Raw genomic sequence first — 14,377 nt, 5'->3', positions numbered from 1 at the left:
GAAACAAACAAATACACACACAAACACGTTGTAAAATCTGATGGCTAACTACATTTTGCGGTTACCTTTGTAAGATTGAATATATGAAAGCTTTAGTATCATACCATTTTGATTAAGTAAAAACAAAACAACGAAAAAAAAATAAAAACAGCAAAAGACACGTATACCAACACGTACATTAAAGCGTTATTGAAATGCAGAAGACAAGGCGATCAAAGTAATTTAGTTCTTTTGTGCTGTTGCAAAGTCCTTGATTATTACTAGCTAGTTTATGGCTAAATTAAGATTTTTTTTTTCGAGTGTAAATTAAATGGGTTCTATTTCAATACAATCATTTGTGTGCCTGTTTGATTATCTTAGTTTCCCTCTCTATATATTTCATTTTACTTATAAGTCTTGATTCGTTTTCCTATTTCATTAATAACATTTGTCTTATAACTTGGTGTCCAAGCCGCAACAAATGCCACAGTGCAATAACTTTAATGGTGTCATTTCATAAACATCAAATTCAGTTACAAGATTGAAGATGTTATGTAGCCACGACTTCACCGAAACTACAGCCTTTCGACTGCTGTCTAAAACTTTTGAGTGTCATGATCAAACTGTGGAATGTCATGTCACAGTCCCTAGACGACTGCTGTATAAAACTGAAATGACCAAAGGCCTTACCGATATCACGGTCAATTTACTTTGAAATGTCACGACAAGTTAGAGTCCCTTGACTCTGTGTGTAAAAACCGTAACGTTCAAAGGCTAAACCAGTGTCTTGTCTAAAGCTGTGAAATGTTACGTTTAAAGGCCTTACCGATGTCAAAGTCTTGACGGCTGTATAAGAACTGAAATTATCAAATTTTATAGTCCCTTGAATGGTATAAAAACCGATTTGATGAAAGGCTCAACCGATGTCACGGTCGATTTACTATTGTCTAAAATGGTGAAATGTCATGAAAAGGCTTTGACTGCGGTCTAAACTTTGTGAAATGTCATGATGAAATGGCTGTCCCAAAATGACTACTAATATACCAGTCGCCTAATTTAACAACTGATAAAAGTAAGCAAGAAGGAGCTCCAAACTCTTGAAGCCCCTGGATTAGGTATGCAGGATTCGGAACTGCGGTGGGACGCGGAGGTACGATGGTCGCGCGGAAGTGCGATGGTAGTACGCCGAAGTGCGTTTATGATCACGCTGAACTGCGATAGTTAGACATGATTGTTTTCTGCCAATAGCAACGCATAAATGCGTTGGCCACTACAAGGAGGTACGGTTTTGTTGTGTTCTTCGCTGAAATGTTTTGACTATCATGTAGATTTCTTTCCGTTGATACCGTAAGTTTACGATTATTTTGAAATTCTACCGATATGGTATTAGTCTACATGCAATAAGAAAAAACTGCTTTCATTTCGTTCATACTTAAACTATCGAGGAAATTATAACTTCGACATTCTATTACGGTTTTAACTCGTATATTATAGTTTCTATTTCGCCTTCCAACTATAGAATACGCTCCCTGATTCGTTGTGAAATCATCTCTTACTTTTTTCAAAAGGTAAAATTCCATCAAATTTATATAAATAAAAGCAATATTCTTTTCCGATTTTTAATACAATTATACATGTAACAAAGTTGTCCCGGTAAATCTTTTCATCATATCTGTTATAATTCATGCTGCATGAAATACGACTTTCAGTATCCGCTATCTTTTGTAACCTATAGCTATAGTTTATGTTTCTCGAATTATCTCGAGTATCGTAACGTATCTTTTAAGTTTTGATACTGCATTAAATACATGTACTGTTAACACTCAATAATTATAATGAGGCATGCTACGTTTGTTTATACAGGCAATACTATACCATCTACTTTCATGACTTGCCTTTCAGTTTGTTAGTTTTCTCTGTAACATTATACACGTTTATGCCCGTAAAATTTCGTGGCGACGTTAGTGTACCAACGCACTTCCGCGCCGTTGCGTTAAACATCAAACGTACTTCAGCGTTGACCATCGCAGACCAGCGCGACCATCGCACTTCGGTCCATTTGACCACTTATAATTCGAAAGCCATAAGAAATATCTGAAATCTGATTTAAGAAATGAAAATGAAGATTTCCATGAAGAATCCATTTTTTTTTCAAATCGGACCAAAAATAAAATACAAATGTAGAACGCTCACCTGGTTAGATAAGCGACAATCTATTTTTTTTTAAACGGCCATGTTTCTCTAGGATAAAAATTCCTAACGCTCATACCAAAGAAACAATAATATCAATTTTCATTAAATTCTGTCCAATAGTTTTTGAGGAGAAAATTTTAATCAAAGTGCTATAAGCGCTGGGGGTTTTTGATTCTTGTGAAAATTCATTCATGAATAAAACTTCAAAATTATATAATGTAAAATTAATCTGTCATTATTCATTAGCATTTCCCATATTACATGTATTTAGAACTGTTTTTTTTTTATGATAGATATAAACTGAATGCTCATCTTTACTACTGATTATTTGAATTATAAAATTTAATCAATAGTTAAAAAGTGTCTAAATTCACACACATTTACAGTTCCATTTCACCTTTTTCACAAATTTTTAATCTTGTGCAAAAGTTAAATTGCAAATTACATTCAAAAACTATTTTAATAGATAATTTTCGTGTAGAACATAAGAATTTCCATAACCAGACACATTTTATCAATTTTAATTTTCCCGTCAATTTCACTTGCTTAACATCACTGCTCTTCACTCGATGTTAATTAATCGTAAAATATTAATGATATGAGGGAGATTTTGTTTGTTAAATATGTTAAATAGAAGAGTAATCAAGGGAACCAAGATTGTAGAGGAAATCAAGAGAATGTAATCCATGGACAAAGACCAGGCATGGAAAACAGATACACACAACAAAGAACATAAAATAACTAAAATAATACAAACAAAGTAACAAAAATAAATAAGCAACCCAGACTCCACTAAAAACTGGGATCATGGACCAGATGCAAGGGTAGAGTAAGTGTCCTCTGCTTTTCTAGAAACATCCGCCGAGTTGCTCATAGAAAGTCAAGTTCAGGGTAGACGAAAGAGGAAAAGACAACTATGACACGTTGAATAAATCAATTTTAATGGTGCAGATGGATACATCGTAACGATTGACGATTTCATGATGACGTGCATAAAACTTCTGTAGTGGTGACTTCAATCTTGTAGCAACATAACCTTGTTCCAGAAGCATAACTGTAAGAAGTATAGCGCTATACAAAAAGTCTATGTAGTTACGACAAGATCTGGTATAACGTATGAGTTGTGATATGAAAACGCCATACACAGGTGCTGAAGGGATGTCGCCACAGATAAAGGAAAGTTGACAATGTGGAATGAAAAATCGCGTCTGTCGTATTGTTTGGTCAAAAGTTTTCCTTTACTATTGTTCTCTAAGTGTAGGTCAAGATATGAGGCTGACTTCACGGCGCCTGTTGTATCCCTTATCCCAAGTTCTTTGGGTAGATGCGATCTACAAAATACCCGAAACTGAGAATGTTTAACGATAATGCGTTATCTGAAGGAACAAAGAACCAAAAAAAAAAAAAAAAAAAAAAAATAGCAAAAGATGTTGAAGGACAATAACTCCAACATAACTAAACAGATTTACATGTAAATTTGACCATACATCTCAACATTTTACCCTATGCCAGAATCGGTTTGGGAGATAATGCGAAATACTTCAGTCTGATCCCTTTATTCTATTTTTAGTAAAGGTGGCTATTTTTCGACATATGTAAAATCCCCGTGTCAGTTCTGTCGGCAGATCACCCCTAGGAACATTCATACTAAGTTTGGCTCTAATTGGTCTGGTATTAGAGGAGATCATTGAAAGAAATAACATTTAAAGTAGCGATTAAATGTCGAAAAAGGACAATAACTGCAACATGACCTCGCAGATTTACACCAAAATTTGACCACTGATAAATATCATCATGTTAAACACTTTGACCATGTCAGATTTTTGCTGAACATAACCATTTTGGATATTTTTTTTCGAAAAACTTCTGTTTGATCCCTATGCTCTATTAATGACGGCGGTCCTGTGTTTTGAAGGATAAAAAAACCGTTCCAGTTCTTTGCAGAATACCCTAAGAAACATTCATACCAAATTTGGTTTTTATTGGTCAAGCAGTATCAGAGGAGAAGAGTTTTGAAAAAATTGACGGAATAAAAATATTACAAAAAGCAAAAAAAAAAAAAAAAAAAAAAAAAGAGAGAAACGTCGAAAAAGGATAATAACTCCAACATGGCTTAATAGATAAGAACGAAAATTTGATTACAGATAGATCTCATTATGGCTAAACCAAACGTTTTTGAAGACCCCCAGGTTTTTCGCCGGATAAATAAATCCGCACACCAGTTCTATGCAGAATACCCTGAAGTACAGTCATACCAAGCATGGTTCTTATTGGTCCAGTATTTCCAGAGGAGAAGAGTTTTGGAAAATGGTTAATGACGACGACGACGACGGACGACAAGTTATGGCAATAATTCACATGGACTTTTGGGCCAGGTGAGCTAAAAATCAGATTCCTCGACTCAAATTTTCCAGATTGTTCCCCCCATGATTTGAAGAAAATTCCAAATGTTAATTTTTATTGTGAAACCCAAGTTTGATGATCACAGATACTTTACTTTCAGTATTTGCAAAATAAAAAAGGCCATACTTTTGAATAATTATACATGCTATTACATACAAGATACCTACATTTGATCTGCATTTCATGGTAAAAACACTTGAATTATAGCATTTACAATGGCAGTGCTCAGGGGATAAAGTTGGTCTTACTCTGAGTAACAAGTCACCTTATGGACCACCTTTGATAGTGAACTGAACATTAATAAGCAGATTTAAACTTTCAATCATTCCAGAGGTTTTAATAGAAGTCCGTTTTTCTCAGTTGCCCAGTACACTTCTAAAAGTATTGTCACTTAATCAAGAGAAGACTAAGTCCAAATGAAAAAAAAATTGTCCATAGGTCAGGGTTTTATTTATTTTTGAACTTATTTGTTCCCAAATTTCAAAGAAAATAACTTCAAAAACTTCTTAATCTTCACCCAGACTTAGTGGAAACCGAAAATTGACTACCATCTGTAAAATGTTGGGTTGTTTAATGCTTTTTTTTATTGTTTGTTAACTTAAATATTAGTCAGTCAAGGGGTCAAGGCATGAGTCAATCAGGTAACAGGAAACAGAGGTTTAATTTTATTTGGCCTAACTCTACCTTCTGAACAATATAATTGTATGCATTGTAACAGCTTGAAAGTATTGATATGGCTGTTATCATCCAGAAACGATCAAAGTGAGGAACAGACAGACAGACACGAGGATCACTATATACCCATACTTGTCAGGTGAGGAAAGTTAAAAACAACACAACACATAGTGTTCATATAAAACTTAACACAATTTATTGTGTTTCAAGTTTACAAATCTTTGAATACCATATAATCTTATATAAGAGGTAACCACCTTAACAAGTGTATATTGCAATTAATATATTTCCATACATTATAATTCTATATCACAACTGATAAATGTTAATGAAAAAAAAACATGGCATTTTATGTAAGTTAATGGGCAAAATAAAATAGTTTTGAGCATATCAAATTCAACCTAACTGAAGTATTAAACATTTGTTACACTGTAAAATTGAACCATAGGTGAATTACATTGTCAAATGTGCATTTAAGTGCATATCACATTTCATAAATTGAAAAATATGAAAAGAGAAAATGCATAAATGAGTCACTCAATTATCAACCATTGAAACAGAAATGTCATTGCCAACATCCCATGAAAACAATAAGTCCTGAACTATCCACTTTTAACAATTTACATAATACTTCAACAAACTATTTCAAAAGTTACTCCCCCTTTTAAAGAAATTGACTAAAATTGAAATTAAACATGTTTATTGTTTACAAAACTTATTAAAATTCTACCTTTTAATCTAACTTCAATATTGAAAAAATGTTGTAGCTCCAATTTTAGTTAGATATTGTTCAGGATACAAAAATCCACTCTTCCCTAAGAATGACACTAGGGAAACTCATGGAATTAGGGGAAGTAACTCATGAAATTCTATCCTTTTGATTGATATCAGCAGTTTCAAACAAAACAGCAGTAAGAGAGTATTCTGATATTATTTGGCACAGAAGACTTCTGGATTACTATAAAAAGCATCAGTTTTTTTTTAATGACTGTATCAAAAAAGTTAAAGCCATGAAAGCTAAAGCAAGAATAATAAAGCCTTAAGTAACAAGATATTTTTTGTTGGATCAGTACTAAGTCATCTTTTGTGGCCTGTATAAAAAGGTGTATAAGCTTTAAGTTGTATCTCTGTATCCCTCGCTAATTATCTTTAGTAAAATACTTAAGACTATTAAAAGAGATAGAATACATGTAAATTTTAGATTATTAAAAAAAAAAATATCACTAAACCGGGATCTATGAGACAGAACACAGAATTTTGGAAACAATATAAGTAAGGGTCTGTCTAAAAATCAGGCAAGGGGTGATTCATCATATCTCAAGATAATCAATGAAACTGTTCACACACATCTGTTACATCCTAAAAACAACTCTTCCTGCTTTCATTTTCTTGGAGCTGCTATATATCCTGAAATAATTTTTGACTGGTTATAGTGGGAAATTTATCCGTACTTTTCTATTGTAGAAATCAACTAATCTTTAAGTGTTAATATCTCAAAAGACCAATTTTTATTTGTGCTCTTATCGTCAAATACAGTTTCTATGAGGCCTACTGAAGGATTTCCAATCAAAATATATTTTGGATTAAGATATTGTGAAACACTTATCATAAGCTTCTGCCTGTTTTTAAGATAGAGCTGTACTTAACAATATCTTTCTTAGTATGGATAAGTTTTCTCTACTGGATTAATATTTCTGAAGACAATTCAAGAGATAGAGCTCTTTCATTAGGATTTCAATGAATTTTACCTATTTACACAAACATGAAGACAAATTATTAAATATAAAATAATGCCTGCAAAACCTGAAGCTAAGTTGATTTTTGAAAGTGTACCTGCTTTTATTTCCAAATATCTTACAAGGACTCTTTCAATTCTAGTTTTCACCAATAATCCTTCTTCACCCAAAATAATATTCCTATAAGGCTACTTTACATTATATAACAGTTTAAATCAAGAACATGATGATACATGTGCATTTGGTAGAAAAAAAAGCCTAAAATTAGACTTATGGCATGTTTAATGTATTACAAATAAAATGTTATAGACAATTTTTTTCTGTTCACTAAAGAAGCTTAGTTGTCTTGACGTAATTGGTTGCAACTTTAACCAATAAAACAAGAATGAAAAGTTTAACTTCAAAATAAGCTTTTCTGAACTGAAGCCAAAAGTCTGCTTACAGGTGAAAATTTGTGTTGTACCTGTCGTAACAACATCTCACGCAGTCGTACACAAACGTTGGTTCACTGTATCAACATGTATATTCATGATAGCTTTTATGATCACCTACCTAATCCCCTCATTAAAACCTACTTTCATTCAAGATCAGTTTAAAGCTTGAACAATATGACCATTAACATAGTTATAAAAAGCTTCAGAAAGATCATGAATGTTATACAAAAGTGTAAATTTTGTACCCTTATATTAGGATAACAGCTATTCTAAAAAGATTGATGGTTTGAGAGTAGAAATTTTATCTCAAAATTTATTCAACATTAAAATACTTTTCTAAAGAATCATTTATACTTTTCTGACCAAATATTCAAAAGCGTGAAAGTGTCACTCGTAAAAAATCAGTATTATGTAGAGGGAAGACCTGAATATCGATAAACAACCAGTTTATTAGAAATGTAACCTCCCGACAAATTTGATAACTTTTCATTCATAAAAATGTAAACATAAATCATACAAATCTGATATATTAATGCTTATAAATATACAACAATGGTCACCATGGAAACTAAATATACATTCAAATTGTACAATTGTATTATTATAATATACATACATATTCACACTTATCTGGAATGTAGCCACTATATATATCATATTGGAATGACAACATACATTAGAAAAAAATATAATGATAGATATATGATATAAACAAATGGGGTAACATAAAAATATCACAGAACACTTTAAAATAAGATCTACAAAAATAAAGACAGCACAATTTCACTGATCAAGTAATAACTTAATGTAAACATAGAAACAAAAGGAGAAAAACTATGTCTAATGGGGCAGTAAAATGTTGTTCAAAAAGAAACTTTACATAAATATAGAGTTGTGAAATGGGAAAACATGTAAAATTCTTTTAAATTTTGGGTACCTTATTTTGTGGTGTTGTAAAAATTTTGTTAGTTCATTAAGTTTTAAGTTTGTTGATTTTATTTAATTTTTCCATGAATATCGGAAATCCATGTCTTCTTTCACAGTAACACCAAATTTGCTGGCAAACTTGCAGGGGTAGGTTTGCATATTTTGTTCAGATTTGTCATGAGACAAAAATGTGCAACTATGATATATAGCACTAAAGAATTACATATATATTTATTCATATTTTTAAGTCTAAGAATATATGATACAGTATTCTTTTCACTAAAAAGGTAAGGTAAGTGTAAAATTATTGTAAGCTATGATGTCATAATGCCATTTTCGGTTACTATGTCAATACTGACAACCAAATTTACACAACTTTTTGTGAAATTGACCCCTGAATCTAAAGGCTAAGGAATTTTAAAGTCAAGATTTTTGAAAAATGAACATTAAAACCAAGAAATAAGAATAAAAATAGAATAATATCTTTGGACAAATTTAAAAATACTATGCATTTAGACTTTTGGTTATACCATAAATAAATAATTGGGACTTTAAAAATTTCTATAATAAATAAACAATATTTATACTACTTTTGTTCAAGGACTTTCAAATTCTTTAACAAACTACTTAACAAAGTTGCCAAACTTGTGGCTTGTCTCATCAAGTATCGCATATGAGGATCTGAGAGTGGCTTGCCACAAGCTGCCTTGGCAGCGTTTAAAGTACTTTTAAATGAGTTTGTGACCTTAATGACCTCAAACCCAAGCTGTTGAGCTTGATGAACTGCAACCATCATGATCATTGTAGCCTGAGTATGAAGAAAGACCTTGGCGAGCGTGTGCATACATGTGTTCAGATTTTCAGCTAGTTTGTCTTCAGTTTGCGTTGCATTGCTGACCAGAAATTTTGCATCATATACAAATTGTTTGACTCGATTATTGAGTTCTTCTTTACACATTCCAAACTGTTTCGGTCGACGGTCAATTCTGGTGTCTTTTAAGGTTTCTAGAGTCTGTTTCAGTTCTGATAACAGTCTATCAGCATCTTTGGTGGCTTCATCAAACTGCATGGCGGAATAAGTCTTATCAAGAATAAGTTTGACCGAATCAGAATGGCTAACACTTATTTTGTCACTTACTATTGCAAAACTTTCCTCTGAAAATGACCCTTTCCTTTGCCTTAAATCGCCATTAGGAAGAGAGACATTGAGTTTTTGAAGATCAGGGGGTGCTGCTGGTCGAGGAGGTGGCTTCTTTGTCACTTTACTATCTGTTCCCTGAGGTGAACGACCAGCTGTAATGTCCCGTAGTGCATCAAAATTTGTATATGTCCGACTTTCTTCTGAATCGTCTTTTATTGTACTTTTCCCTCGCATTGACATTGGACGCCATATACTACTACTACTACCAAAAGTATCAAATGGACTAAGTTCTTTTGAACTACTTTTAGGAGTATATGTTCCACTAATATTGTCTTTACTACCACGACGTTGAGAATTCCTTCGAGGCCTGACTGGCTCTTCAGATTTATCTTCAATCTCTTCCTTACTGTCATGTTTCACATTGCCATTAGCAACCATCATTGGTCTGCTACCTTTAGTTGATGCATGATCCTTTGAGTGTTTCTTATCAGCAGATAATATAACAGAGGATAAGGCCTTCATTGGTCCAGACTTCTTTTGGGCCATTCTCTAAAATTATAAAGAAAAGAACTAAATAAACATTTGTACTCATTTTTATATCACAGCAGATATAAGCTGGCCATGCAAACATGCATAAATAGAAGAAAAATAGTTACTGACATGCATTCTGGTTGCAAGTGGTGACATCTGCATATAAACTGATTAGCAAGATCAATTGAGTTATGCTTGTTATAAAAATCATGACCAATTAAGCAATGCTTCATAATAATTGATAAAAAATTAGTATTTTCTTATCCTTCTTTAAAAGAAAAAACACTCAAATAACCTAACAATGATCAAGTTTAAATGGAACAATGTAATTTCTGTGTAAACACCAATGGAATATATGCCCCAAGAAGCTCACACAGCATGCACCTAACATGTACCTGTATTGAATTTAATGAACACTATTTAATTGATATATTACACACTTATTAGTACCGGTAATAAAATGAGCTTTTTTTTTTCTGCCTTTCAAGAACACAAGTGTCATATTTTTGAAATATAATGATATAAATTAGCCTAAAAAACAAAATGATTAAAAATTATATATTTTCATCAGTGTTAGTCACAAGTGCATAAAAAAGTAAATCAAACTACAATAGACAAAGACATTGTATGAATTATATGAACCCTATAAATTTTTTCACAAGAATCCATGGAAACAACAACTTTGTATACAATGGTGTTACAAAATGACTAATTCTGACTAAAAACCAGCACACGTTTAGTATGATCCTGCTCAGCGGGACAGATATACTGACATGACTAATAAAATCTTCCTACCCCATTCATATGTATCATAACAAAATGATTAAAGATTGGATTGAACCAGGAATATTAATGACCTTCATGGTGACCTCTAAAACACCTAATTCCCACATTACCAATAAGGACATGTTACTACTTGAATACCCAACAGAATAAACACTAACATATTCATCATGAGATTAGATCAAAGTACACACAAAAAATGATAAAATAGTATATCTTCAGAGGATTGGAGAAAATAAGAATTCAATGGATTTGCACTGAAATTTTGTGTTCGTAAATATAAAAACACATTTGTATTTACCAAGTTAACAAAAAAAAAAAAAAAAAAAAAAATACAAGCTTCATCCACCCCCACCAAAAACAAAATTGCATATTTTTTCCCCATTCATACAGGTAATTGATATCAGACAACAAGAAAAAATACTTACAGTATGAACCACATATCAAAATTGAAATAAATTAGTCCAGTGTCAGTTGAGGTTTTGGTAATTAAAATTACCTTATAGTTAAAAATGGGAAGATCCCACAGAACAAGAAGTTGACATTGGATGAAGAAACATACCAAATTGGAAGTCAACCATCCATTGGGAGTTGAGACAATATCTACACAATTTGGATGGATGGACAAGGTAATTCCAATATGCTACTAACTCACTGATCAGGAGTAATACAAAAACAAAGGGCTTTGCTGAGCAAAGCATGATAACACCACAGCATGCTTGGGGACACAAAATTAGTTTTAAACATACTTCAGGGAATTTTTATTTATTATGGACACAACAACTGGTTTGGACACAATATAGCACAATATTTGAAATTCAGTTAGAGGTTTGCTTTAAGGGTGCTTATCAAAGGCCTTTTCCCTCAATTCCCAAAACTAAAAACTGTTATCTGATATTTGATATCTGACTGTTAATTTTTTTAAGCATGGTCCCTTTGACCCCTCATATCTCAAAAACTGTAAGAAATATCTGATGTTGGATTGATCAGTTTATGCTGTGATTTTCATGAGGAATCTAATAAAAGTATTTTTTCCAAAATTAAACAGTTGATTTCTTTATGAGTGGCCCTACTTCATAACCCCTATTTTCAAAGGGGTGGGCCAAAAATTATAGGGCCCTCTGCCATATCCCTGGAAATTCAAAAAGATCAGATAAGTTTACATCAAGTTATTGTAAATAAAAGTACATGAAGACAGGGTGATGCCATTATACTTCATTTTTGTGGTTGTATAAAAATTGACAAAATTAACCTTACTTAATCAGATGATTTTTGTAGGAACAAACATGTAGACAGACATACAGACAGACAGACAGATATTAATTGTTCTATTCAAAGGACTGAATATTTTGAAGTAAGATTTTCTAATTTTTGAATTCAACACTACAAAAATAAACCACACACACATTTTATCTAAAACAGAAAGCCACTAAAACATTCAGTCACTCTGCAAGTACATTTGAACCTAACAATATCAAATCTACCACGGAGGTCAAAATAAAATGACCTTTCTAGTAGCTAACATGTCTATTGCCTAATGGCAGTCACATTCCAACCAAACTCTAAACAAAACATGCAAAAGTCACCTAATTAAAAGCCTATAGAAAAATGAAAAAAAAAAGATTAAATTTTAAGATAGAATCTGCAAAACAAATCAAACAAATAAGACTTCAAGAGAGCTTCAGCATTTTTAAGGCAGCATCAAAATTTAGCAAAACATTCATTAATGCTGAAAAAAATCTTTATTCAATGTAGAAAAACAACAGCTCTTATACACACACTGCAACATCTCTCCTTTTTTCAGTATTAGTAGTCACATAACTTTATAATGAAAATTTGATAAACAATTAAACACAAATGGGAGCTTCCTCCTATGCAGACCAACGACAAAAAAATTCAAAATCTCTACATACAAAGGCAAATCTTCAAATAGCTTCATAAAGAGTTGAATGTTAAATGTAAACACTCTTTTATTGGATTATAATCCTTTGTAGTTTGGTGATACCCCAAAATTATTTTAAATTATATTAAATTATATAAAAAAGACTTCACAGTAAGCCAACAGTATCCGTTATCACATTAAGTACTAGTCCATATAAAATTCAGACACTGCCAATGGTTAAGTGATTCATGGTGTTGAAAAACCCACCAAACTAATGATGCTTTCCCAGTCTACATATGCTATACTTTCACATAACGATAATCTTTTTTTGCATTTAAATCTGCACTTTTCAGAAAATCATACATTCATCTCGAACTAGAATCAACCAAATGAAGCCAAATCAAGAACAATAACTCTTGCCAAGTGCAAATTTCATGTACAATCTATAAAATTTTTATATCAAAAGCACAACAACCAAACTAAAAAAAAGGCTGGTTATGTGAAAGTAACTGTCTCTGAACAAGAAACAAAACTGAATTTGGTGGGTTTTTGACATGCATGAATCACCTTCTGTCTGATTTTTAGAAAGACTGATACTCAATACATTAGATCATTCTTGACAACAGATGTCTTTATGTAATTATAATAAAAACAACATTGAATCACCGCATGCCCAAAATATGACGATGTGCAATTACCTCTTCCAAGTGATCTGAACTTGTGACAGAAGTGCCCTGAAATTCAATGGAAAGTCATAACTTTTTTGTCAATCGTACAAAAAAATCTTTAAGTAATCAGTACATGGATTGCCTCCCTCTATGGCAAGAAAATTTAATACAACTCAAAAACTCAATAACTCAAGATTAAAATTAAGAAGGAAAAATGACGATAAAAGATAATAAAAAATGGAACTAAGTGAAAAAAAAAAAAAACTAATAATAAGACAATAAGGGTTATTAGAACCAAAATAATAAATGCAAAGATAAATATTTAAAAAAAAAAAAACAAAATTTTAACAACTACATGTTTTCTACTTAATCTACGAAGAAAATTACTATGAAAAAAAATCATTATTTTCATCTATAATATTTTAAACATTATTACATGTGTTGTGTACTATTTAGTTAGAAGAAAAACCATGTACAGTTCAGATATATTTTTAAGAGCCCCTTTCCCACATTAAAACAAAAAGAGGAATAAAATTATGTTTGTTTGTTTGTTGGGGTTTAACGTCCGGGAATAAAATTAAGTTGAAGTACTAAAAAATTAGAAAACTGTTTACTTTTTGAAAAAATTATCTCACAAAGTGATTTTTGGGCAAACAATTTCAATAAGGGAAACAAAAGGCTCCTAGGAGCCTGAATCACTTAACTGCTTTAAATTTTGCCTTTCGAGGGCAATAACTCTCACAAGGAGTCATCTGACAACTTTGACCCAATACTGACTTTTGTAGGCTTATAATGAGGATCATTTCAGCAAATGATAGAATGCGGCTAAACCTAGCAGTTTTGGAGAAATATATGCGAAAAACAGCTGTCTGACCCCTATGTTCTATTTCAAGTAACGGTGGCCATGTTTTTGTCGGACCAAAAAACCCCACATCAGTCCTATGCAGAACACATTAAGCAACAATCATACCAAGTTTGGTTTTGATCAGTCTAGTAGATTCATGGAGAAGAATTTTGAAAAATTG

General features: G+C 32.1%; 1 protein-coding gene across 11 annotated transcripts in view; it reads right to left on the bottom strand.

The window, feature by feature from the left end:
- Positions 1–5,423: 5,423 nt before the first annotated feature.
- Positions 5,424–14,377, bottom strand: part of LOC148604806 (uncharacterized) — a 98,401-nt gene continuing 89,447 nt past the window's right edge. For 8 of the 11 annotated variants that reach the window (XM_088550542.1, XM_088550534.1, XM_088550535.1 and 5 more), the window contains 2 exons: positions 13,383–13,418; positions 5,424–10,037 (listed from right to left, as the gene is read on the bottom strand). In XM_088550542.1, the coding sequence (XP_088406668.1) occupies positions 8,934–10,037; positions 13,383–13,418 (1,140 nt within the window). In that variant the 3' untranslated portion in view covers positions 5,424–8,933. The remainder of the gene's footprint in view (positions 10,038–13,382; positions 13,419–14,377) is intronic. The other 3 variants (XM_088550536.1, XM_088550543.1, XM_088550544.1) reach the window with 1 other exon arrangement.

Source organism: Perna viridis, chromosome 10, assembly GCF_037379345.1.
Source record: "Perna viridis isolate PV_CMFRI_1.1 ecotype Kerala chromosome 10, ASM3737934v1, whole genome shotgun sequence".
Classification (NCBI taxonomy): Eukaryota; Metazoa; Mollusca; class Bivalvia; order Mytilida; family Mytilidae; genus Perna; species Perna viridis.
The sequence above is the reverse complement of the archived record's forward strand: the minus strand, read 5'-3'. Positions and strand labels throughout refer to the sequence as shown.